This window comes from Myotis lucifugus, unplaced genomic scaffold, assembly GCF_000147115.1.
Source record: "Myotis lucifugus unplaced genomic scaffold, Myoluc2.0 scaffold_181, whole genome shotgun sequence".
Lineage (NCBI taxonomy): Eukaryota > Metazoa > Chordata > Mammalia > Chiroptera > Vespertilionidae > Myotis > Myotis lucifugus.
This window is the reverse complement of record NW_005871229.1, coordinates 1,241,672-1,266,335: the sequence shown is the minus strand read 5'-3', so window position 1 is coordinate 1,266,335 and position 24,664 is coordinate 1,241,672. Positions and strand designations below refer to the sequence as shown.

General features: G+C 45.8%; 1 protein-coding gene across 1 annotated transcript in view; it reads left to right on the top strand.

The window, feature by feature from the left end:
• CCDC60 (coiled-coil domain containing 60) overlaps positions 1-5,759 on the top strand; it is a 97,907-nt gene extending 92,148 nt beyond the window's left edge. The window contains exons 10-13 of the mRNA XM_023760415.1: positions 184-306; positions 2,252-2,383; positions 3,900-4,089; positions 5,658-5,759. Of these exons, the coding sequence (XP_023616183.1) occupies positions 184-306; positions 2,252-2,383; positions 3,900-4,089; positions 5,658-5,759 (547 nt within the window). The remainder of the gene's footprint in view (positions 1-183; positions 307-2,251; positions 2,384-3,899; positions 4,090-5,657) is intronic.
• Positions 5,760-24,664: the final 18,905 nt, after the last annotated feature.

Below are 24,664 nucleotides of genomic sequence, written 5' to 3'. Positions count from 1 at the left end.
ACTGTCAGGAAGATCTGTCCTTCCTACATCCACAATGATGCTGGGGAGGCTCCAGGGGCGGGCGGAGAGCCCAGGTGGGTGCATGGAATCCCCACTGCAAAGCACTGTGGGGCCCAGAGAGGCCAGCCTCATGGGTCTGTCTCTTGGCCCTGATCCCCAAACCCCTCTTGTCTGTGTCCACAGCCGCACCTACCATGACCTCATCCACTGCACGACCAGCGTGTGTACCACCATGAGGGCCAAGTTCTACAACGTGGCCCAGGAGGCTGGCTTCTGTCTGCAGGACAAGATAGAAATCCTCATGAAGTAAGGGCACATGCAGATGCACTCACTCAAAGGACATTCGTCTGACACCTACTATGCGCCCACACGATGCCGTGTGCTGGTGCTGAGGCTACAGCAGGGTACAGGAGGGATGCGTTCTCTGCCCTCAGAGAGCTTATCATCTCTCCTGGGAAATATGGGCAGAAACAAACTAACTGAATTAATAAACATATAGGTACAAATTATAATCATTATTATATAGGAAAAGGACAGGTGCTTTGAGAGGGAGAAACCGTGGGGACTTCATTTAGGTCAGGTAATCCAGAAAGACCTCACTCAGGATAAGGAAGAGCTGGTGGGGTGGTGAGAGGATAGGTGGACATTCCAGGCAGCAGGAAGGTGCATACAAAGTCCTGAGGCTGAAAGGGACATAGAAAGTTTGAAGAGGACAGGGAAGCGGCAGGTGACAGCTGCATCATGCACAGCCAGCCATAAATGTCATCATCAAAACTTGGAACTGGATTTTAAGAGCACCAGTAGGGCACTGGAAACTTTTTTATTCTGACAACCCAATAACTGCCTCCCACCCCAGCCTACTCCTTGACTGCCATGACCATTCACTCCAATGAACTTGTCCATTCACCAAAGGTTGCATGGTGACCCTTTGCCCTCTCAGCCTGGATGGACTGGCTGCTCTGGGCCACGGGATTAGAGGCGATTGGTCCCTGCCTTCTGGGAGCCCCATTCTAATGAGGGAGACAGAAAAGTAAACAGGCAATTACCACACAGAGTGATGAGGGCCAACAGGGAAGTGAGCAGGGGGCTAAGGGAACACGGGAAGAGGGTGTCCTTCCTAGCCTGCAACAGCAATCAGCAAGGTCGTGCTGGAGGAAACACTATTTTCAGCTTAATAAAGTCAAGTAATATTTCCAGGGCACTTACTGTGTAGCAGTCATAGTGTAAGAGCCTTGTGTGTATTTATCACTAAGTCCTCACTACAATCCTACGGGGTAGGTACTATTATTAGACCCATTTTGTAGATGAGAAAAGTGGGCTCAGAGATGTCTCTTGTCAAAGGTCACCCAGGAGTTAAGCAGTAAAGGTGGCATTCAAACCCAGAGAGACACACAGGAAAAGGAGGAAGGCAGGGAGTTCCAGAGAAAGAACAGCAAAGTTCCACAGGCTAGAGGGCCCAGTGGGTCAGGAACTACCAGTAGCCAGGTGTGCCTGGGACTTGGTTGTGGTTGCTTACAAGGTCATCAGAGAAAAACAGAGGCCAGATCATAAAAGGCCTTACCAGTTCAGCTGTGGAGGTTGAACTTTATCTCAGTCTTTGATCAGGAGCCAAAGCATACAATTCTGGGAGAGAAGAGATGGGAAGGGTAGGGATAAAGCTGGAAAATGTTGTAGGGGCTGAAGAAGCCAGAGCCTCAGAGAGCAAGTTACTCCGAGGACTTTATTCTGAGTAAAATGGGAAGCTATCCAAATGCATATAAGGTGAATGACATGGTTATATTTATAAAGTCTCTTCGGAGAGATAGGACCTATGCACAAAATGATAAGGGGTGTGGATAAGAGAGAAAACAGCATGAGGTAAACGCCCACTGTGTGACTGGCAGGCACCAAGTTCAGCACTTTACACACATTGTATTATGTAATCCTCGCCTCTGAGAGCTAGGAACCATTATTATCCTTCATTTTACAGATGAGAAAGCTGTGCAAATACAATCAAAAGTAGGGAGAGAATGAAGGCTGATTTTTTTTTAAAAAAATTACTGATTGTAGCAAGAAAAGAGCATTTCAGGACCTTGGAGAGAGGTGTGTCATCTTGTAGCCAAAGCCAGATAGTAAATTGGATAGTGGCTGGGAGGGTTAAGAACCTCATGCAGGAAAAAGTGTCTGAGTCCGACCTCAAAGGGCAGGAGGATGGCTGAAGGAGGCAGGGCTCTGACTCTTCTTCCTCTTTCTCACACAACCTGTGATGCAGGCGCCAGGAAGAGAGAGGTCTCCAGAAGTTCCATTCTTTTGTCCTCGTCTCGAATTTTCAAAAGGACATAGCAAAAATGAGACATAAAGTGTCCATGGTAAAAGGAGACGCAGAAGAAATCGCAGACCACTGGTAAATACCCTGAGAGCCAGATAAGACGGTCCTTGAAGGGGGTGAAGGGAGGGCCGCTGTTACAAAATCCCATTTGATCCCATTAGCTCTCGCCACATGGAGAGGCATCACCCCAAAGCTGCCCTTGGCCAGCACAGGGCCCCCAGAGCAGTCAGGCAAGAACCCTTCAGTTCCCGAAGCACAGACAATCCGACCAGCTCTGTTCTCCACGTTTATCTTCTGTTTGATTCAGACTTGCAAATAGGAACCAGCTCACTGGCCCTATGGAAGTGGCAGATGAGGCAAACCAACCTGAAAACTTCCACAGAGTCAGAGGTCTTCGGGGTGATCACCATGTCCCCCAAGTAACTTAACCCCTTACAGCTACAGAACCAGGGAGGCATGTCCCAGGAACACTGTGCCCAGGGGTGATAAGTATAACAAAAAGCCACAGGAATTGAGTGATGACTGGATGGCGGACACCACCCTGAGCCATGTTCGTACATTATCTATTGTATCCCCCACAAAAATGCTGAGGGGCGCACATCAATCCCCACTGTACGAACAAGGAAGTGTTAGGATTCAAAGCCCTGCCTGACCCCAGTCTCCATGCTCATCTACAGCACAGAATCGGAGTCGGATGAACTGTAATTTTATGAACCTAATCCTGGCAGGGTGAGTAAATCAAGCTCTAAGAGTAAGATGAGAAAGTATAAAAAGGTACCCAGAATCCCTTCCATGATTTTAATAATGTGGAACGGAAGCTTACAAAGAGACATAAATATATATAAATATATATCATAAAATATAAAATGGGACGTACGAAGATCTTCAAATTTTTCCACAATGGATACCTATATATCAGGGCGGGGGACTTTTTAAAGAGATGCCACCACCGCCCTCTTTTAAAAAGACCCTCTTAAACCCTGATCACACCTGACCCCCCTCGGGGCTAGAATTTACCTTGTTCCCACCATGGATTAGCAAAGGAGCCTTGTACTCCACACAGTATCATCAGAAAGGTTCACAGAGGTCCACTGAAATACACAGAGCTGTGGCCCAGGCTTCTCCACACAGAGACATGGGACATGCACACACTTCCTCCCCTCTTTATCTCCCTCCCATCTTCCCCCCCCTCCCCTCACCCCTGTCTTTCCTCCTCCTCCAGCTGGTGTGTGAGAGCCTCCTGCACTCTGGAGACTACCCCACAGATGAGTCCATGTCCTCCCTGGCCCCATTAACTCTCAAAAGTGACACTTCAAAACCTCAGTTACCTTTCCTTTCTTGCCAGCTTTTCTAGAAAAATAATAAATGCATCTCTTTAAAGTATATCCCTAATTTGTTTTTCTAATGAGATGCAAATCGTGCTCCAGCTCTTACTGCCCTTAAAAATTAAAGATGTGCCCGAGCTGTAGGCCCCTTACATTTATGATGGAGGAAAGTCCCCCAGATAAAGACTAATGCTGCCCTGGAGGCATCGCGTGAGAGGCAGAGAGAGATGGAGGACCTGAGGTGCCCTCTCTTCTTGAAATCCAAGGTACTTTGATCTTCTGTCCAAACTCCCCGAAGATCTGAAGAATTTCCGCCCCGCCAAAAAGATCCTGGCCAAACTGCAGAAGTTCGGGGAAAACCTGGACCTGAGGATCAGGCCCCACGTCCTCCTGAAAGTGCTACAGGAGCTGAGGACCTGGGAGCTGTGCTCCCCAGACGTCGCTGTGGCTATCGAGGTAACTGCCACATCCTTTCCCCTCCCCACGCGCCCGGGGCCCTCATCCCACCACCTTCAGCACCCAGGCACCATGTGAGTGCTGGGAACACAACATAAAAGACAGAGATCTCTGCCTTCTGGGAGCTTATCATACCGTAGTCGGCAAACTGCGGCTCGCAAGCCACATGCGGCTCTTGGGCCCCTTGAGTGTGGCTCTTCCACAAAACACCACGTGCTGGCGCATGTACAGTGCGATTGAAACTTCATGGCCCAAGAGCAGAAGTTGGTTTTCGGCCTGGGCAAGTCTATTTTGAAGAAGTACTGTTGATATTTGGCTCTGTTGACTAATGAGTTTGCCGACCACTGATCTAGTAGGAGGGGTTGTCACATGACCTTGGTTGTTCAACTCCAGGGGACATTATGTTCTTTGTAAATGGTCCCCCGCCCCCCAGAGAAACTGGAGGCCTTGGAGAGACAGAAATAAATGGACAAGGGAATAAAATAACTGGTGATCATAACGAGGAGCCCTCTAGATCTGGCTACTAAAACTGTGGCCCACGGACCAACAGCATAGACCTCGCCTGGGAGCTTCTTAGCAATGCAGAATCTTAGGCGCTAAACCACATATGCCAATTCAGAGTCTGCATTTCAATGAGTCCTTGGGTGATTTTTTAAAGTTTGAGGAGCACTCGTTCAAGGTCAAGCTAGAGGGGACCTATCTTAGCCAGAGCAACTGGGGAAGGTGAGTTTTAAGCCAAGACTTGAATGATGAAAAGACAGCACTAAGAAGAGTAGGGGAACGGACAGGTCAGGCGGAGGGAAGACCACGTGCAAAGACCCCAGCGCAGAACGTGAACTGTTGGAGGAACTTGAGGCAGTCAGTGGGGGTGAAAGCAAGCAAGCAAGGGGCCCTTCAGGAAAGGCTGCTAGTCCAAAACCAACTCCAGAGCAACTGTCCAACCTCCGCTTGCCAGCTATGGGGTCTACCTTTAACCTGCCAGTTATGGGGCCATCTCTGAATGGGCAAGAGGAGGGGGGATGTGGAGGCTCCCCCCATTCTCCGAGGCGAGTGCATGGCCCCAGCTAGTGAAACTCAGCATGTTCCTCTCCCAGTGAGAACCTCACAGAACTTCCTGGATGTGGGTGTCTTAACCTAGAATCTATTTGAAACTACATTCTGTGTCTTAACCCTTTCCTGGAAGCAAGCCCACAGCTGTCATCAATTCTCAAAGGGGTTTATGAACTAAAATAAGTTTAAGAGCACATTACTTTTTTAAAAAGATATTAAGGAGTAGAAAAGAAAGAAACATGCAGACAGCTGCGTTTTCCTGATCTCCCTAAATTTCTCAGGGTCAACAGAAAAGGCTTAAAATGAGCCTGCGGGCTGAACCAGGACCCTAGAAAGGGATCTTTTTCTAGAAGGAACCACCCAGCATGATGCTGCAGGCACTCGGAATGTCTGAATGGTTGGAGGCATCCTGGACCACCACCCTCAATCACAAATATTTCAGTATCTTGGGGGGAGGGGAGGCCAAGGAATCTAGCTTTCAGACCAAATCTGAGGCTGCCGCTGTATTCGCCCTGCAGTTTGTGCGAGAACACATTATCCACATGCCTCATGAGGATTATGTCAACTGGCTGCAGAACCGGATCAGCATCCCCGTCCGGCCCCAGACTGCCCGGACATAGTGTGGGCCGGGCCGGCCAGCTGTCCCGGTGGAGGAGGCTCATCTACACTGTGCTCCTGCTTCCTGCCTGTTCTGGATGCTCATGATCTAGTAGGGCCACCTGGAGACTGACTTCTGGCAACAGAAAGGGAGCTACTCCCAAGTAGAAACTCCCCTTACCCAACACCCCAGTCCAACCTTCCAGTCTCTGTTCCTCACTGGCCCGGCCTGACTCTACCACTCCCTTCTCCAGATTCCTGCACTGCATCCTCAAATTCCAGATAATAAAATTGAGCTGAATGTTTGATGTCTGGCTGGGAAAGAGTTGGAGCTGGAATCTGGGTGTGGTATTCAGATACTAACGAGCTTTTGCTATTCAATGGGCTCCATGCTGGGTGATATTAGGGCCTCATAATATCATTTACAATCATGTTCAGCTGCCTCTGCATTCCCTCCCTACCCCTACTGACCCCCAGCCCTCAGAGCATGAGACAAGGAGGTCACAAAAGCTATCTTGCTTTTGGAATCATTCCCAAGGGATTGCTCTAATGGCGGGGCTTCCTGGCACCATATTAACTTCGATTTGCACAGCAATCCGCAGTTTGCAAATTAGATAATACTCCAGCAGCATCATATGCGACGCTCAGAACATCCCTCTGAGGTAGGCTTTGTTATCATCGCCATTTCACAAGTAAGGACACCAAAACCTACGGTCATCTGCCAACAGTCACATAGGCAGTAAGTGGCAGAGCCAACTCTAGAATGGGTGTCTGTCTGTCTAGCACAGGGGAGATGCTGAAATCACAGGACTTACTCCACCCTCCTGCTTGCCACTTTCCAAGGCTATTTCTCAGAGCTGCAGCACCACCTAGTGGTTTATGTTAGTATTATGCTTCCATCATGTTTGCCTGCAAAATATAACCTTCTACTGAAAAGGCAGGCAGCAAGCATTACCAGCAGCAACAAGACCTACTTTGGTTAGGCAAGGAACATTTATTCAAACAAAGGCTCTTCTACTACTAAAGTAGATTAGGGACTAGGGGGAGGCACTACATCATCTCCCAGATCCCAGCCTCAAAGAAGAGCCGCAGGGAGAAATACTTATTTTAGAGGCTTTTGTCTTGGGACTCAAATTGGTCATCTTTTGGTGGAGGTCAGAGCCAGTTATTCAGTCATAATACATTTTTAAAACCATTTAAATCTTCCAAATGGCAAAATTAACTATGCCAACACCTTCCCAAAGATGTAAAATTCTTCTCACCAAAAAATGGGGAGGTTGGAGCCATCCTAAGGGGCTTCATGAGGCACATTCACATCCAAAGTCCCAAAAGCAAAACAGAGGTGGAAAAAAACAAAACGCTGACTATTGGGGCAAACTTTCCACTTGACATGGACTTGAAGAAGGTGTTTATGGGAATAGGTGTGTGAAGGAGGAGAATGATTCCTGTTAAGTGGAAAACAAGTCCTGAGGTGGCAACTGGGTGAATGGAGTTGAGGGAGGAAAGGGTGCCACTTGGTGGGTGGGAGGTGAGAGGGCAGCTCATGATGGTCATGGAGTGTTTGAGCCAGGTTAGACCTTGTCATCTACTTGAGCTTGAGTATGTGAGAGAGATCACAGGTGTAAAAAGACACCTAGACCCTATCCTCCAGGATTATGCAGAAGGTTTGAACAGTGGTCCTATAGCATGATGGTTAAGAGAAAAGTTTCTGGTGTCAGATAGGGAAAATCCAGATCCTAACTGTGCTCTCTCATGAGCTACATGACTTTGGAAGGTGTCTTCACTTCCACATACCTCATCTTTAAAATGGGTATAACAGCCCTAACCTGTTTGGCTCATTGGATAAAGCGTCAGCCTGTGGACTGAAGGGTCCCAGGTTCAATTCCGGTCAAGGGCATGTACTTTGTTTACGAGCACATCCCCAGTAGGGGGTGTGCAGGAGGCAGATGATGGATATTTCTCTCTCATCAATGTTTCTAACTATTCCTCTCCCTTCCTCTCTGTAAAAAATCAATAAAATATATTAAAAATAAAATAAAATGGGTATAACACCACGGAATCAATGCGAGAGCATGGGTAAAGCGTACAACTCACAATAAGACTCAATACACATCATAACGATGGAGGTGGCGACAGGCAAAGTGGTGCGGATGGAGCACACAGAAAGCCACCCCCCCTAACCTGGCAAGTCGAGGAAGGCGCAACAATGTCTTTAGACACCTGCAATGAAATCCAATCCTGGCTCATTTCACCGAGCCTCTACATTACTACCTCTGAGGACATGAAGGTCTGATTGCCAAAGCCTCAGTCACATGACCACATCCAAGCTGCATGAAAGCTGAGAAAGCAGATTCTGACTTTTTCCACTTTTATAACAGGAGGATGATTCATATCATAAAGTACAAGATTCCCCCAAAAAAGAAAGAAGCCACAAGAAAATAAGCCAAAGTGTCCTCTAGAGAAAGCTTCCTGGGATAAGTACCAGCTTAGCTGAGTCAAAATGATCTACATCCCATATGTTACCAATGAAGAGACGGGACAGACAGGTGGACTCCTCCAAGGCTACAGCTTTGGGAAGAAGAGAGAATGGGGCTGGGAAGAGCGAGCAGTGGGGTTCAGGAGGAGACCCAGAAGGGACCTCTGATGAGGCTGTGGGAGGAAGATGCTAAAAATCTCAGCCAGAAGTTGATATTGGGTCTAGAAGTGGTGGCAGCAGAGAAGAATAGGGGATCGTGGTTAATATCCAAGCCTGGGAAGAAGTTGGAATCCAGCATAGAAGACTATCCCATATAATAAAAGGCTAATATGCAAATTGTCCCCTAGGGAGTTCGACCAGGAGACTGGGAGTTCAATTGCTCGCTGTGACATGCACTGACCACCAGGGGGCAGCGTGGAACATGGCAGGTGACTAGCAGTGGCCCACGGGGCAGGGAGGCTGGGAGGCGGGGAACCTGATCGGCCCTGATTGCTGGCCAGGCCTAGATACCCTACCCACGCACGAATTTCGTGCATCAGACCCCTAGTTGTATAATAAAGAAATTGTCTGGGTTTTTATGCCCAATTCCTGGGACAGAGCCTCTAAATCCTTGGAAGTTTTCAAATAATAGAAGCATCTTTGTTATTCATAGTGGGGCCCTCAGGCCACACCTGAATTTATGCTAACGAGGTGACTACAGTGGGCAATTGGATAGTTTTAGATTGGGGACTAGCCATACTAGAAAGATCAGTCATGTGATTAGAAGGTTGGTGCTCTGAGTCATGTGATGTCAGTTTGTCCCTCCTGAAGGTCAGGGAAAGAAGTGAGATCAGGTTCAGTCACAGGGTTAATGATTCAATCAGTCACGCCCACATAATGAAACCCTAATAAAAACTCTGAATGCCAGGAGCATCAGCGAGCTTCCCTGGTTGCTAACCGTATACTAACCGTATACGATGTACCAGAAGGGTAATAATCTTGAGGAGATGGAAGCTTCAAAGTTTGGAACCCTCCCAGCCCTCTTCCTGTGTAACTCTTCATTCCAATGGTCTTTATTTACACCCTTTACAATGAAATTGTAAGCATAGGTGTCACATTGCCCTGAGTTCTGTGAGTTGTTCTATTGAATGGTTGGACCTAAGGGGCTATTGGTAACCCCTAAATCAGTGATGGTGAACCTTTTGAGCTCGGCGTGTCAGCATTTTGAAAAACCCTAACTTAACTCTGGTGCCGTGTCACATATAGAAATTTTTTGATATTTTCAACCATAGTAAAACAAAGACTTATATTTTTGATATTTATTTTATATATTTAAATGCCATTTAACAAAGAAAAATCAACCAAAAAAATGAGTTCACATGTCACCTCTGACACGCGTGTCATAGGTTCACCATCACTGCCCTAAATTGTCTAATGAATTATTGGACCTAGGGGCTACAGGTGACCCCCAAATTTGAGCCATTTGGTCAGAAGTGTAGGTGGCCTGGGAACTCCCGAACTTATGGCTCTTGTTGGGGACTGTGCTCTTAAGCTGTGAAATCTGACCTAACTCTGGGTAGTTAGCATCACAATTGCATTGCCAGGAGAAATTGCCAACCAGGCAGAAGGCTCTGCTGTTCCTGTGGTTGAGCCTCCTTCAAGGGAAGTCCTCATTCAAAGGTGTGAAGGCAGGTGTAGCTCGTGCTTTCACACCCCTCCCCTTTAGGTAACGGCCCCTTCCCCTGGATTCTCATTCATTGTGATGAGACAGTGCTTCAACCCCAGTGCTAGGTGTGGTCATGTGACCAAGACCTGGCCAATCCAAGCATTACATTTACCTGACCATAGCCAATGGTTCAGAGATGGACACCCGAGGGAACCCAATAAAAGTCCATCCCTGAGCTTCTGTTGGAATTGATGAGAACAAGAAGAATTCTTCTGGAATTGTTTGCTTCAAGGATAAAATAAGCCTAGAGCTTCTGGGAACCCCCACTCACAGAGACCCTCCCAACAGAGGAAACCCAAGCTGGAAAAGGCAGTCAGAGAGATGATAAATCTCAGTGACATCGTTTTGAGCTACCTGGACACACCCAGACCCTCAAACTACTTAGTTACAGGAGCTAACAAATTCTCTCTCCTGCTTAAGCCAGATTCGGTTGGGTTTCCTTCTCCTTTGTTCTTAATTAATGCAACAGGAAAGAGAAAAGCAATCTGTGGCCAACCATGGCCAAATTCCAGATGCCCCTGAGGAAGCTCCTGTCCTCTCACAGGGCTGGTGGGACAGCAGCGGGAGAGATTATCACCAGGTATATCATGCAGGAAAAGCTAAGAGAAAATCCCACGTTAAACCCACCTCATCAATCAAGAGAAAAAGACCAAGAACACAGATGTTTTATCACTCAGCTTTGCAGCAGGTGTGAAAGTGCCCATTTGGATTTAAAAGAGCATGAAGTGAATGTCAGGTGGGGACTGTCATCAGAGCCAATTCTCGTGTTATCTGCCACCGTGCAAAGTGGTGCTGGGTAAGTGAATGTCTTAGCTCCATGGTCTCCAAAGAGTGTGTATGTGGGGGAGGGGGGAGGCACCCGAGGCTCCATTAGGGAGAGGAAATATTGGAATGTATATTTACAGTTATCTTTTTTATTTAAGTAGAGTTGATATGTTGTGTTAGTTTCAGGTGTACAATAGAATGATTCGACATTTATATATCATCTCCACACTAAGTCTAATTTATCACAGTTTTATTGACTATATTCCCCTTCAACTATTTATAAGTATTTTAAGTATGTCTTAAGCGTGACTAGTAATGCAGATGTTGACTGACCCTGGAACCTTCACTCCGTCTCTACTGACAACGACACCACATGTCTGGTATCAAACAGACAAGCCAGCAAACACAATGGGGAGGAGGGTTCTGCTGTATGAAGTGGTTAACAATGGCATCATTGACTTCTCATCCCCACTCTTATTCCAAGAAACTACAAAGCCTCTTCTTTTCCCCCTCCCCCCACTTTTTTTTAATATATATTTTTATTGATTTCAGAGAAGAAGAAAGAGGGAGAGAAACATCAATGATGAGAGAGAATCATTGATCGGCTGCCTCCTGCATGACCCCCACTGAGAAGCAAGCCCACAACCTGGGCATGTGCCCTGACCTGGAATCAAACCAGTGACCTCTTGGTTCATAGGTCAATCAATGCTCAACCACTGAGCCAAGCCGGCCGGGCTTTTCCCCCCACTTTTAATGGTTTTTTTAAATTGAGACATAATTGACATATAACATTGCATTAGTTTTAGGTGTATAGCATAATGATTATATATATACTAGAGGCCCAGTGCATGAAAATTCATGCACTCGGGGGAGGAGAGGTCCCTCAGCCGGGCCTGCACCCTCTTGCAGTCTGGGACCCCTCGGGGGATGTCCGACTGCCGGCTTAGGCCCACTCCCCGCAGGCTGTCACCAGTCAGACATCCCTCTCGCAGTCCGGGAGCCCTCGCTCCTTACCGCCTGCCTGCTTGCTGCTCCTTAGCGCTGCCTCAGAGGCGGGAGAGGCTCCTGCCACTGCTGCTGCACTCACCAGCCCTGAGCCTGGCTTCTGGCTGAGCGGTGCTCCCCCTGTGGGAGCACACTGACCACCAGGGGGAAGCTCCTGCGTTGAGCATCTGCCCCCTCATGGTCAGTGTGCACCACAGCGACCGGTTGTTCCATGGTTTGATCGATTTGCATATTAGGCTTTTATTATATAGGATTGAAAGGATCACCACAATAAGTCTAGTTAACATCTGTCACCATACATACTTACAAATTTTTTTCTTGTGATAAGAGTTTTTAAGATCTACTCTCACCAATTGATGTTTCTTTCTCACATCAATGTTTCTCTCCCTCCCTTCCTCCCTCCCTCTCTCTGTCTCTCTTTCTCCCTTCCTCTCTCTCAAATCAATGAAAACATATCCTCAGATGAGGATTTACATAAAACAAAATATCTACTCTCTCAGCAACTTGAAAATGCAGTAGTCCCCCCTAATCTGCAGAGCATACGTTCCAAGACCCCCAGTGTATGCCTGAAACCCCAGATAGCTCTAAATCCTACGTTTTCTGTTTTTCCCTACACATACATGCCTATGATAAAGTTTACACTTCTCTTTGGCATGTCTGAATTGCCAATATCACAGCTCTTATACTTTGATACTGTTATTAAGTAAAATAAAAATTACTTGGACACAAGCACTGCGATACCGAGATAGTCGATCTGATAACCAGACGGCGACTAAGTGACGAATGGACAGGCAGGGAGTATCTACAATACGGACATGCTGTCAAAGGGATGATTCACATCCCAGGCCGAGATGGAGCAGGACAGCACAAGATCTCATCGTGCTACTCAGAATGGCTCACAATTTAAAATGTACGAATCTTCCATTTAATATTTCAGACGGTGGTTGACTACAGGTAACTGAAACTGTGGAAAGCAAACAACAGATGGGGTGGGACTGCTGTATACACTATAGTGTTGTGAGCTATAGTCACCATGCCATCTGTGTACTATATTCCCAGGACTTATTTTTCTTATAACTAGAAGTTATGGCCACCTTCGTGCAACCCACCCGCCCCTTCTCTGGCAACCACTGGTCTGTTCTGCGTACCTGTGCGTTTGGCCTTTTCAATGCCTTTTCTGCCATGTTAGTTCTAGAACATGGGACATGCCTGTGAAATGGGCGTTGCGCTCTGTACCCCAGTGAGGCTCGCAGGTCCTGGGAGGTTTGCTACCTGAACTTGGGCTAAACGGCTCCAGGCAGCCGCTTTCCTAACTAACCCTTCCCCTGTCTCCTCCTGGGCTCTCTGGCTTCTCTCCCAGCAAACGGGTTGCTAGGAGAAACTTGGACCAATCTTGTCCAATTACAAAGCTTACGTTCACACAGAGCTGTCTTTTTACCTAAGTCCCATATTCACGGTCACATTTCCAAATGGCTGAGACTACCCGGCAGTCAGACGGCCAAGACCCTGAGTTAAAACGCATGAAACAGCACTCTGCAATGCTATCCACACAAGCGGGCTCTTCTGGCACATTCTAACCATCTCTCTCAGCCGGGACAACAAAGAGAGTTGATGCTTCCAGCGATCGAAGAAAGCAGATGATCCGCACCAAACAATGTTTACTGCGGGAGGCACAGAAACGCCTCCATCCCTGGGCTCTGCTCCAACAGCAGCGGGATCTCACCCGTAAGCAGTCCCAACTGGGGAGGGACGGGATTAAAACTTACAAAAACCATTGATTCACATGCTCTTCTCTCTTTACACCAGAACTCGCAAGAGGATCCCATTACACATCCAACAACTCTAGGGCTTCTGGAATATGGTCTCACACACATATTGTTTACACTGTATTATTTCATGAACCACTGATGACATAAAGCAGATCCGCTTTCCTCATCTCTTCTTCAAGCTAACATCATTTTACATTTCCAGGAAACTTACCGGTGAACAGCAGGATAGCTGAGTAGGGCGAGCCAGGAAGTGGGCCAGCGGGCAACAGATTTAGTCTTTTTCTCTTCTGGGACCTCAGTTTCCCCATCTGTAAAATGAGAGGGTTAGATCATGAGGTCCCCAAACGAACATGTCTATAAACCAGACAAGTAATAACAATGAATGAAGGGGCCCTGGCCAGTGTGGCTCAGTTGGTTGAGCATGGTTCCATGCACCAAAAGGTCACCAGTTGTATGGGGGGAATGAGGTCACATATGTAATACCTTAATCAATAAAGAAATTAAAGATTTAAAAAAAAAGGTCACCAGTTGGATTCCTGGTCAGGGCACATGCCCGGGTTTCAGGCTTGATCCCCAGTAGGTGGTATGTGGGAAGAAGCCAATTGATGGATCTCTCTCTCTCTCTCTCTCTCTCTCTCTCTCTCTCATCATTAAGAAAACAGACAACATATTTTTTTAAATGAATGAAGGTATTGGTGACGGGCATTTAGTGAGAAAGGCACTAGGAGCAGACAGATGGATAAGTTATGGTCCCTTCCCTGGTGATGCACTTGGTCCTATGAGGGAAGCAAGTACATGGACAGTTACCAAGCCATATGATAAGAGCTATGTTCAAACCACCACGTGAACCCACAGGAGGGTGGAAATAACTCTTCCTAGACAAGTCCTGGAAGGTTTTAAAAGGAGAAGGCATTTCAATTGGGTCTTGGAAAAGAAGTTTGCTAATGAAGAAGCAGGAAGAGAAGGAGTGGCATTCCATGTACAGGAAACCATCTGCGCAAAGGCACAGAGACCTGGAAAACAGTGATGTGTTCGGAGGGAAAGCAAGAATGTTTGCTGAGGCTGGAGGTTCCCTGCACAAAGAGATTATGAAAAGACAGTCTAGGAAGGTGAATTGGAACCCAATCGCAAAGGCCAAAGATGGAGTTTATTTTGAAAGTAATGGGGAGCCAGGGATGGACATGTTTTGAAATTCAGAGCTGGTGACATTTACATTTCAGAAATTTCATTCTACCTGCAGGGTGGAGAATGGAATGCAGAGACTCACTGTCCAATACAGCAGCCATTACTCACGTGTGGCTACTGAGCACATGAAATTCGGCTGGTTCAAACTGACATGTGTTATAACCATAAAATACCCATGAGACTTTGAACATTTAGTAGGAAAAAAGGCATGTAGACTATCTCATTAATATTTTTCATACTGATTACAAGTCCAATATTGGGGGTATTTGGGATTAAATATCATATCGCTATTAATTTCACCTGCTCCCTTTAACTCTTTTAATGGGACTCATGGAAACTTTAAAATTACGTATGTGGCTTGCATCATCATTCTAGTGAGCTGAATTAGAGGGCCTGAGACCAAAGGCAAGAGCAATGAGGAGACTTTGGAAATGCCCAGGAGAAATCACAAGAGATGAGGCATCCCAGGTTGCAAGTGACAGAACCCCAACTCAGACTAACTTAGACTAGCGGGGAGTTTGTTGCCTCAGGGAATACAATGAAGGGCCTAAATAGCAAGCCATGGATGGACAAATACAGATGCAACTGGGTACCAGTGGCTCTTCCTTTCTGCCTCCCTTCTTCTCTTTGTGCGCCAGCCATACCCTGTCCTGCTGCACACCAACTTCGTACACAGATGGCAGTCTGCTCTGCCAGGCTCTGCCAGGCTCTCCTCCTCTGTTCTGGTTCCGAAAATCCCAGGGAAAAGCTCTGACTGACCCAGCTTTGGTCAGTTGTCCAACTTGAACCAATCAACAGTGACCAAGAGAACAAAATGTAAGAAGCATGGCGGATCTCTCAAGTCACTTGGGTTGGAGTTGGGGGAAGGGAAAAGGAAAACATTTCCCCAAAAGATGGGTGATATATGTTCCCAGAAGAGAGAAAAAACACCTATCAGAGCCCAGTGCTTCCAAGAATGAGAGCCAACAAGGCTTTTAAGTCGGAAGTAAAGTGGCTCCTCCTTCAGGTTACACCACTCTGAAATTCCTTGGACATTTCGATTCAGTTCAACATTAATTGAACTTTTATGGTATGCTGGCGTTATGTTACAAGCTGGCACGTAATGGGCTCACTGAGTATTTGTCTAATGAATAATGCAAAGATGAATAAGGTAAGTAAGGTCCCGGTGCCCAAAGAACTTACAACCTAGTAGGGGCTTCAGGCAAGGAAACGGAGCAAAGGGGGCATATAAAGTACTCTGGGAGCCCAAGCAAATCAAAGATCACGTTGATTTCAAACAGACAGGAAAAACCAGTTAGAAAGGCCCATCAGGGAAGGAGGTACCATTTCAGATGGGCCTTGAAAATGGAATGGGATCTCAACGGGCAGAAATGCAACAGACGTGGCACCAGGAAGAGCACGCCATGTGAGCAAAGGCACGGAGGCGGGGTGGACAAGCCACCCAGTTTTGTTTTGTTTTTTAATTATTTTTATTGATTTTAGAGAGAAGAAGGGAGAGAGAAAGAGAAAGAAAAAGAGATTTTGTTGTTCCACTTATTCATGCATTCATTGATTGATTCCTGTATGTGCCCTGACCAGGGATTGAACCTGCAACCTTGATGTATCCAGACAATGCTCTAACCAACTGAGCTACCTGGCCAGGGCAGGTTTGATTTTTATTGTGGTCAAATATACATAGCACAAAAATCACTATTTTAACCATTTTTAGGTTTACAGTTCATTGGCATTGATTATATTCACACTTGTACAACCATCACCACTCTAGAAACAACTTTTTCATGACTCCAAAGAGAAACTCTACCCAGCAAGCAATAACTCTCCATTCTCTTGAAGATGGTAGCCTCTGATCCACTCTCTGTCTCTATGAATTTGCCTATACTATATATTTCATGTAACTGGAATCATGCATTTGTCCTTTTGTGCCTGGCTTATACCACTTAAACGTTTTCACCGTTCATCCCTGTCGTAGCACGGACCAAAACTTCACTTCTTTGCATGACTGAGTAATACTCCATCGTGTAACATTTTGTGCATTCATTTGTTGGACATTGGACTTGTTCCACCTTTTGGCCATTGTAAATCTTCACTGAACACTGGCACAATTCTTTTGGGTGTGGACCTAGAAGTGGTTTGGTTGTACAGTTATTCTAAGTTTAACTTTTGAGGAACTGCCAAACTGTTTTCCACAAAGACTGCACCATTTTATATTCCCATAGGCAATGTACAAGGATTCCAGTTTCTCTGCATCCTTGCCAACACTTACTATGCTCCATTATATATTAATATATATATGAATATATATATATTTGGTGAGATGTATATCTCCAACCTAATACCTAGTAAGTGTGAAGCGGTACCTCATTGTGTTTTTGATTTGCATTTCCTTAATGACTAAGAATGCTGAGTGTCTTTTCATGTACTTACTCAAGCCATCCAGTTTTCCTGATGCCCAACCCAAAAATGATAAAGCTAACGTGTTTAGGTTTTATTGTGTAGGCAATAGGGAGCCAATGATAGTTTGGGAGCAGAAGAGTGACATGATCAGAAATATAAAATCTGGCCAGAAGAGTGTAAGATGGAGCCTGAGGACTTGTTAGGCGATATGCCCATGGTCCAAGTGAGGGACGGTGCAAGCTTGAGCCAGGGAGGCAGCAGAGAGGACGGAAGGAAAAGGACAGACTCCAGAGGCATCATCCCTTCCACACACTGGCAGCAACCTAAGTAGCCCACATGCGATCATAAGGGCCATATACATGATAAATTGTTCTGCACCCATAAAATAATGATGCAGATGAATAAATAATAAAATAGAAGATATTCACAGTATATTAAGGGGACAAAATAAGGTGACAACACAGCATGTTCATCATGATCCCATTTTAGATAGATGACAGATAATTAGATCAGCAGGGGAAGAAAAGGACAGATCTGAGGGGGAAAGACCTTGAAACGTGCACACATGAAAATGCGAATAATAAATCATCTCTTGTTAAACTAACCTCCTACCAAGTCACTCTGGGCTGTTTTGTTTTCTCCATTGCCCTCTTCACTTTCTGGAAATGTCTTACTCATTTGTCCACCTGTGTGTAAGTTCCAGGAAGGAGAAGTCTGTTCCATCATCCCTCTCTTCCCAGAACCTAGAACAGTGATGGCGAACCTATGACACGCGTGTCAAACTCATTTTTTGGTTGATTTTTCTTTGTTAAATGGCATTTAAATATATAAAATAAATATCAAAAATATAAGTCTTTGTTTTACTATGGTTGCAAATATCAAAAAATTTCTATATGTGACACCGCACCACAGTTAAGTTAGGGTTTTTCAAAATGCTGACACGCCGAGCTCAAAAGGTTCACCATCACTGATCTAGAAACTAGCTTTAGGGGAAGCTCCATAGATATTTTTTAAATGAAATCTCTCAGTGATTAGATCCAGCTTTCCCCTCTCACCTATATTTTTAACTGTATACAATGAATTTATGACTTTCATCATAAGGAAGAAAATAGCAAAGAAGAGAGACAGAAACAGGCACCTTTCTCACCACCACCAACACCATCACCACCACCTCCGCCAATGCCACTGGTTCTCTGATCCTGGCTGTTGTCCCCAGAAGGACCTTGCAGCCAGCGCCTACCCAGATGCCACAAGTGCAACATCAAAGTGCTTGGCTCAGCCCCTGAGCCCACCCCACGCCTCTCTTGCCTTCCTCCAGCTTCCTGGGTATCCATTTTATCCACCTGTGCCCACTCAGCACAGGTGCTGTTATTAACACCATGACACCTCCACCGACTCAAGAGCCCAGAATGACCTGCCACTGGCAGGTCATCCCAACTTATGGTCACAAATTGGCAAATGGGATCACAGAAAACCAGGCTGTCGTGGGTCACCAGAGCCTCTTTCCCAACAAGGGAACGTTTGGCTAAGAGCGACTCTCTGCAGGGGGAGAGACAAACTTAACAGGCATCTGGGCAGAAAGTACTGCCATTTATTGATGGGAAACTGTTTGCGAGAGTAAGAGCTCTTTGAAGACCTTTGAAGATGTCTGGCAAGTCCAGGCCCCAAAAGCTGTTGTGAGCTCAGAAAGGACCCAGGGGCCTCTGCAAACTGAGCAGCCAAAAGGTCACCTCCCAAAAAGCCTCTTAAGGGAGCAGCGTGAAAAGTCCCCCATCTAAGGAGGATGCATGGGCATGAGCTACTATGTCTTTAAGAGATGCTCCTCCTTCAGGAATTAGTTAAATCCTCCACCCTCACCCTGGAACTTCTCCTTTGGAACAACTTGCACAACTAATTAGCGACTTGTATGTGTTTTGTACTCACATGTGCCGTGCCAGGCACATGACAGAAACCTATCCACCACAATAAGGTATAATCTCACACCATTAGGATGGCTACAGTCAAAAGAAGCCGAAAATAAGAAGTATCGGTGAGGATGTGGAAAAACTGGAACCCTTAAGCATGGTTGGTGGTAAAATGGAATAGCTGCTTTCGAAATAAGTGGAAGTTTCTAAAAAAAATTTAAAGTAGAATTAACACATGATCCAGCAATCCCAGTTCTGGATAGACACCCAAAGAATTGAAGGCAGGGCCTCAAAGAGCTACCTGAGCACCCACGTTCATAGCAGCATATTCACAAAAGCCAAAAGGCGGAAGCAACCCAAGTGTCCCTCAGTGGATGAATGGATCAACAACACGCAGGCTACGCATACAAGGGAATATTACTCAGCCTTAAAAAGGAAGCGAATTCTGACATAAGCTACAACGTGGATGACCCCTGAAGACATTACATTTAAGTGAAATAAGCCAGTCACAAAAAGACAAATATACTGTGTGATTTCACTTATATAAAGCATCTAGAGCCCTAGCTGGTTTGGCTCAGTGGATAGAGTGTCGGCCTGCAGACTGAAGGGTCTTGGGTTTGATTCCAGTCAAGGCCACATGTCTAGGTTGCAGGCTTGATCCCCAGTAGAGGGCATACAGAAGGCAGCGATCAATGATTCCCTCTCATCATTGATGTTTCTCTCTCTCTCCCTCTCCCTTCCTCTCTGAAATCAACAAAAATATATTTTTTAAAATAAAATAAAGCATCTAGAGCAGTGGTTCTCAACCTTCCTACTGCCATGACCCTTTAATACAGAGAACATCGATCAGCTGCCTCCTGCACATCTCCTACTAGGGATGTGCCTGCAACCCAGGTACATGCCCTTGACCGGAATCGAACCCGGGACCCCTCGGTCCGCAGGCCGACGCTCCATCCACTGAGCCAAACCGGTTTCGGCAACATAAAAATATTTTTTAAAATAAAATAAAGCATCTAGAGCAGTGGTTCTCAACCTTCCTAATGCCGCGACCCTTTAATACAGTTCCTCATGTTGTGGTGACCCCCAACCATAAAATTATTTTCGTTGCTACTTCATAACTGTAATTTTGTTACTGTTATGAATCATAATCTAAATATCTGACATGCAGGATGTATTTTCATTGTTACAAATTGAACATAATTAAAGCATAGTGATTAATCACAAAAACAATATGTATTTATATATGTGTTTTCTGATGGTCTTAGGCGACCCCTATGAAAGGGTCGTTCGACCCCCAAAGGGGTCACAACCCACAGGTTGAGAACCGCTAATCTAGAGTAGTCTAACACACACACAGCTGTTGCCAGAAGCTGGGGGAGGGGGATGTGGAGGTGTTAACAGGGACAGAGTTTCAGGTTTGCAAGATGGAAAAGTTCCAGAGATCGGTTGCACAACAAGGTGATTATACTTCACACAACTGAACTGCACAGTTAAAAATGGTTAATGACATTGGGCGGCCAATACCAAAAGGTTGAAAACTCTTATAGCTGATAAGCAACTTCACATCCCCTTTCCTGAAACTCTGTGGCTTTGCTTTAGTTTTTGTCAGAAAATGAGCCAACAGTAATTATAAAACAAAAGTGCATGTGCCTCAGAAACCAAGATGGCGGCATGGGTAAACACCTGAAATTGCTGCCTCGCACAACCACTTCAAAAATACAACTAAAAGACAACACAGACATCATCCAGAACCACAGGAAGGCTAACTGAGTGGAAATTCTACAACTAGAAGGAAAGAGAAAAGCATACTGAGACTCAGAGGAGGTGCGGAAGTAAAGTGCAGAGGTACGAAGGCCCACGTGAAAAGGGCTGGCAACTGAGGACGAGGTTGTCTTTTTCAATCGGGAGGGAATCACACACTCCCGATGGCTCTGAACTCCAGTTCCGGGCGAGTCACTGGGGACCCAGACTCATACAGGGAGAAACTGGACTGTCTGGCAGTGGGCGGAACTCAAAGGCGGCTTTCTCTCAGAGGTGCTTGCAGTGATTACCGCAGGACACTGAGACTCGGGGCCTCTTAGGGCAGGGCTGAGGATCAGCCATAGCTGTTTGCTCCGCCCTGTTGATTCCCTGAGACCCTGCCCCACCCAAGCTGTGTGCAGAGGCTTTTGCATATGAATGCCCTGGCCCTTTGCAATCTAAAATTACCTAACAAACTGCAGCTGGGTCAGAGAGACCCAGAACTTCCAAAAGAAGGCCCAAGGCCCCACAGCAGCTTGCATTGCTTCACAGCCCAGCCTCATCTGGGCACCTCCAAACCCCAAACAAAGAAGAGGAATCTGCAGATCTCTCCATAGCTCCTGCTGGGTAGCCTCAGGCAGAGGCTAAATTAGCACCTCCTTAGAGATCCAAGTGCCAGTGTACCAGTGGTCAGAGTGGGACCATCCAGATTACAACTCCTCAGATCCATAAGGGACACACTCAGGGGGCAGACTCAGTGAGCACCAAAGCCCCACTGAAGCAAGTCTTACCCCAGAAGGGTGTCTCCAGCACAGAAGTTCTCTCACCATAGACACAGCTGATTCTCACAGCCAATTGGCCTGGAGGTCAATTCCTCCCAGTGATACCAACTACAATCAAGGCTTAACTACAACAAGACTGTGCACACAGCCCACAAAGGGGTGCACCAAGAGTGTCCACCTCAGGTCATTGGGGAGGCTGAGCTACTGGGCCCTATAGGACACCTAGCACAGAAAGCCACCCTATCAACACAGGGAAGCAGCCAAAATGTGGAGACAAAGAAACAGGTCACAAATGACAGAAATGGAGGAAAGAAAACTACTGGATATAGAGTTCAAAACCACGGTTATAAGGTTTTTTAAGAATTTTCTAGAAACCGCCGATAAATTTAGTGAGATCCTCAATAAATCTAGTGAGACCCTCGAGGATATGAAAAAGGACCAAATAAAAATTAAGCATACACTAACTGAAATAAAGAATATTATACAGAGATCCAACAGCAGACTAGAGGATCGTAAGAATCAAGTCAAAGATTTGAAATACGAAGAAGTAAAAAACACCCAACCAGAAAAGCAAAAAGAATCCAAAAATATGAAGATAGTGTAAGGAGCCTCTGGGACAACTTCAAGCGAACCAACATCCGAATTATAGGGGTGCCAGAAGAAGAGAGAGAGCAAGATATTGAAAACCTATTTGAAGAAATAATGACAGAAAACTTCCCCTATCTGGTGAAAGAAATAGACTTACAAGTTCAGGAAGCACAGAGAACCCCAAACAAGAGGAATCCAAAGAGGACCACACCAAGACACATCATAATTAAAATGCCAAGAGCAAAAGACAAAGAGAGAATCTTAAAAGCAGCAAGAGAAAAACAGTTAGTTACCTACAAGGGAGTACCCATAAGATTGTCGGCTGATTTCTCAACAGAAACTATGCAGGCCAGAAGGGAGTGGCAAGAAATATTCAAAGTGATGAATAGCAAGAACCTACAACCAAGATTACTTTACCCAGCAAAGTAATTGACCTATCATTCAAAATTGAAGGTCAGATAAAGAGCTTCACAGATAAGAAACAGCTAAAGGAGTTCATCACCACCAAATCAGTATTATAGGAAATGCTGAAAGGTATTCTTTAAGGAGAGGAAGAAGAAAAAGGTAAAGATAAAAATTATGAACAACAAGTACATATCTATCAACAAGTGAATCTAAAAATCAAGTGAATAAAAAACCTGATGAACAGAATAAACTGGTGAATATAATGGAATCAGGGGCATAGAAAGGGAGTGGACTGAATTCTTGGGGGGAAAGGGGTATGTGGGGTGCAGAAAGAGACTGGACAAAAATCGTACACCTATGGATGAGGACAGTGGGGGGGTAAGGGGAGGGGGGTGGGAACCGGGTGGAGGGGAGCTATGGGGGGGGGGAGAGGAACAACTGTAATAATCTGAACAATAAAGATTTAATTTAAAAATAAAAAAGTGTGTGTGCCTCATTCTATCCACTTTGCAAAAAGGTCAAAGGAACAGAAAGAAGAAAAGGAGGTAGAGAGGGAGCTTGGGAGAGGAGGCCCTCGATAGGGAGAGAAAGAGAAAGAAAAAGACAAAGGTCCAACAAGCGCTCTACCCACTGTGGTTCTCAATGTTCTTTTCTTTTTTTAAATTAAGTTTATTGTGGTGATGTTGGTTAATGAGATTACATAGGTTTCTCGTGTACAGTTCTACGACACATCATCTGTACGCTGCGTGTGTGCCCGCCATCCAAAGTCAAATCTTCTTCTTCCTAAATTTTTAAAAATCCACTTTCACTCTTAGTCAAAAGAACCAAGACTTTTTTCCCTCACCAGGAACATGTTGTATCTTCATTGGCCAAAAAGATCCAGAAACGTTTTCATCCTTAATGCACGAAAATTCCCCAGGAGCCTGAGAAGAGCTTCCTTGCTGGGTTGTGATGGAAAGCCCACCCCTTCGTGTATAATTGAAGACATTTAGGACAGCATTACAGGCCTTCCTGCTTAGACCGGGCGCTGCCTCCGAGCCCTCGCTAATGTGCGGCTCTCCCAGGAAGCTCTCTGAGCAATTAAAACTGGTCATTGTGCCCTGAGCGAGAGTCTGAGCTCATCCCGGCCTCGGTGTGGATTGCAGCAACACATTTAGAAGTTGTTCACTCCAACCGTATTCATTCTACAAACTTTTCTCACAACATGCTTGCTAAACACGTAGGTGAGGCTCATTAAATTATTTTTCAAATTAACACAAATAATGAAATGATTGGTTTCGACAAACAGTTCCCTTTAATGTATCCAGTGGGTTTCTAATCTGCCAAGTGTAGGAAGTAAACTGTGTTAGGTGTGCTCCCTACCACACAGGGACATTTCACTTGTGAAAATGTAACGCTGGGATTCCCATCCTCCACATCGGAGGCCTGGTTTAATTCATAGCCAGTGTTGTACTGAGGGAGGTGTTATTTTGCATGACGAGGGTGATATACACAGTCTCCAAAAATGGAGGGGAAATGGTCACCTCATCTAGCTGTGTAGTTTAGAGCAGTGTTATTCAACGTGTAATCCCCAAACCAGCAGCACCTGAGAGCTTGTATACATTTTTTTAAAAAATGTTTAAACTGCTTTAGAGCAGGAATAGCCAACTGGAGTGGCTTCCCCCCACTCCCAGGAGACCTTGGGCAGTATCTGGAGGCATCTGTGGGTAGAGGCCAGGGATGCTGCTCAATGTCCTACAAGGCACAGGAGGGCTCCCCTACAGCAAAGCATTCTCCTGCCCAAATGCCAACAGTGCCCCTCTGGGAAAACTGATGAGAGCAGAGTGGATTTGAAACAGTGGGGTGAGGCCCGGCCAGCATGTATGAACCAGGAGGTCATGGTTCGATTCCTGGTCAGGGCATATGCCCAGGTTGCCAGCTTGATCCCCAGTGTGGGACTTGCAGGAGGCAGCCGATCAATGATTCTCTCTCATCATTGATGTTTCTCTATCTCTCTCTCCCTTGCCCTTCCTTTCTGAAATCAATAAAAACATATTAAAAAAAGAAACAGTGGGGTAGGGGTAGCGAGAGTAAAAAGAAAAGGTTTTAAGCTGATAAGGAAGAGAGGAAAAAGAGAGAGGAAAAAGAGAGAGAACAGGAAACGAGAGTTACGACACGTGGGCTGTGACTGTGGGTTGCGGGGACTGTGTACCTTAGGGAAGTCACTCACC